The 1,861-nt window shown below is 49.3% G+C and overlaps 1 protein-coding gene across 8 annotated transcripts in view; it reads left to right on the forward strand.

The window, feature by feature from the left end:
- The first annotated feature begins 923 nt into the window (after window positions 1-923).
- Window positions 924-1,861, forward strand: part of SRSF10 (serine/arginine-rich splicing factor 10) — a 13,492-nt gene continuing 12,554 nt past the window's right edge. For 2 of the 8 annotated variants that reach the window (XM_006777549.2, XM_006777546.2), the window contains exon 1: window positions 926-1,166. In XM_006777549.2, the coding sequence (XP_006777612.1) occupies window positions 1,102-1,166 (65 nt within the window). In that variant the 5' untranslated portion in view covers window positions 926-1,101. Of the gene's footprint in view, window positions 1,167-1,861 lie in introns of all 8 variants that reach the window. The other 6 variants (XM_015557246.1, XM_015557245.1, XM_006777547.2 and 3 more) reach the window with 5 other exon arrangements.

The following is a 1,861-nucleotide window of genomic DNA, read 5'->3' on the forward strand; positions in this document are numbered from 1 at the left end:
GACCCTTTCAAGGTGATCTCCAAGGTCAAAACTATACTACACTATTTGCCATTTTCTCTAACAAATGCAGAGTGGAGTTTTCCAGGGGCTATATGATATGTGTTGAAAGGTAGTGCAAGGTCTGCTTGTGTGTTGTGTCCAAATTTTCATAATTTTAAATTCTAATTCAGTAAATATTAATAACTATAACCCTCATAAACAAAGCTCTTTGGAGTCTTCCGTAAGTTGTCACAGAGTTATGTAAATCCTTTGTAAAGGGGTTCTGAAACCGAAAAGTTGGAGGACCACTGAAATACGATACGCTGTAGTTGACAACTGAGACTAAGATGTGAAGTTTGAGTTGCAACCAAAAGGTTGAGAATGCGTAAAATCAGAAGGAAACAGCGTGGAGAGTGGAGAAATTGGCCATGAAAGGTCTGGGCGAGGGGCAGCCTGGATAAAAGCCCTCGGGGAGTGCGCCCAGGGAGTGCAGACAGCGAGGGAGAGACAGGCCCATCCCCTTCCAAGGACACATATAACTCCCCTCTCACAACTCAGTCGGAGAAGCTGTAAATTCTTCTCCTGCTGGTCAGTGATCTAATAAAAGCCAGCGCATAACTTGGACCACGGAGGAAATCGTATGATATGGTGGCCTCTCCGAATTATAATGTCTAAAACTCCGTTCAGTTAGTAATAACTGTAAAGTTTGGCATGGGGGTAAAAAAATGTATCTATATCTATATATATGCTTTCTGACTTGGTGGAGGGGGCAGGGAGGAAAGGAATGTAAGGGCGGGAAAAACGGCATTAAAGAAAGAAAACGCGCGCTGGGGGGAAGGGAGGAGGCGGCGCGAGCGGCCAATGAATGAGAACCTGGCTGCAGCACGTATCCCAGCCACCCGCATGCGCAGGCGCGCGAAAGATCTCGCGGGAAAGGACCGTCGCCAGTCCCGGCGCGGCGCCCAGGTAGGGGGTGGGGCAGTGGAGGCGGGAGTGAAGTCTCGCGATAAGAGGCAGTTGCCGTAGCGGAGCCCTCTGGCAGTGTGTGTGAGGATTCAGTGCTGGAGCTGTGGACGGTTTGTTGAGCCCGTTAGTGCTCCTGCCGAGACTCACGCAGTCGTCATGTCCCGCTACCTGCGCCCCCCGAACACGTCTCTGTTCGTAAGGAATGTGGCCGACGATACCCGGTAAGTCCAGGGAAGGGGCTCCAGGTCTACGCGAGGAGGCCGCAGGCGCTCGGGGAGGACCCTGGCGGCGGCGGCGCGCGGGCCGGGGGAGGGGAGGGTCGAAGAGGCTCGGGGCCCCTTTCTCCTGGCTTCCTCGTCTGCTTCCACCCCCTGCCGCAGCCAACATCCGCTCCCCATTGAAGTTCACATTCTTTGAGGTGCACGCCCCCCTCCGCCAGGGATCTTTTTCTTTCTCTATTTTTTTTAATTAAAAAAATTTTGCGGCGAAATAACGGATGGGGGGAGGGGAGTGCGGCGAAGCATTTGATACCCCTTTTTTTGTTTTTATATTTGTGGTATTTAAAATGGAGACCTTTAAAGAAAGGGAATGTTGTTGAGATTTGGAACATCACATTTTTTCAGTTAAACGGTACGAACTCGTCCTTCCCATTTCCCGTATATACTGGTCGCCCTTGGAGAACGGGGGTCTAAGGAGCCTCTACCGGGAGGACGCTGATTACTAAATTGGATTAGTCCAGAACCTGCCTTTGTTCTCACAGTTCCCTTAATTGCTTGGAGTTGCCGTTAGAATTTTTTGAAAGAGATCTTATCACAAAATGAGAGTTTATATTTCACAAATAATCCCTCTACTCTCCCCCCTCCGAATAAAATATTTTTGCTATCTTTGTGTAATCTACATTTTTCTGTCCTGATTT

This window comes from Myotis davidii, unplaced genomic scaffold (assembly GCF_000327345.1).
Source record: "Myotis davidii unplaced genomic scaffold, ASM32734v1 scaffold149, whole genome shotgun sequence".
NCBI lineage: Eukaryota > Metazoa > Chordata > Mammalia > Chiroptera > Vespertilionidae > Myotis > Myotis davidii.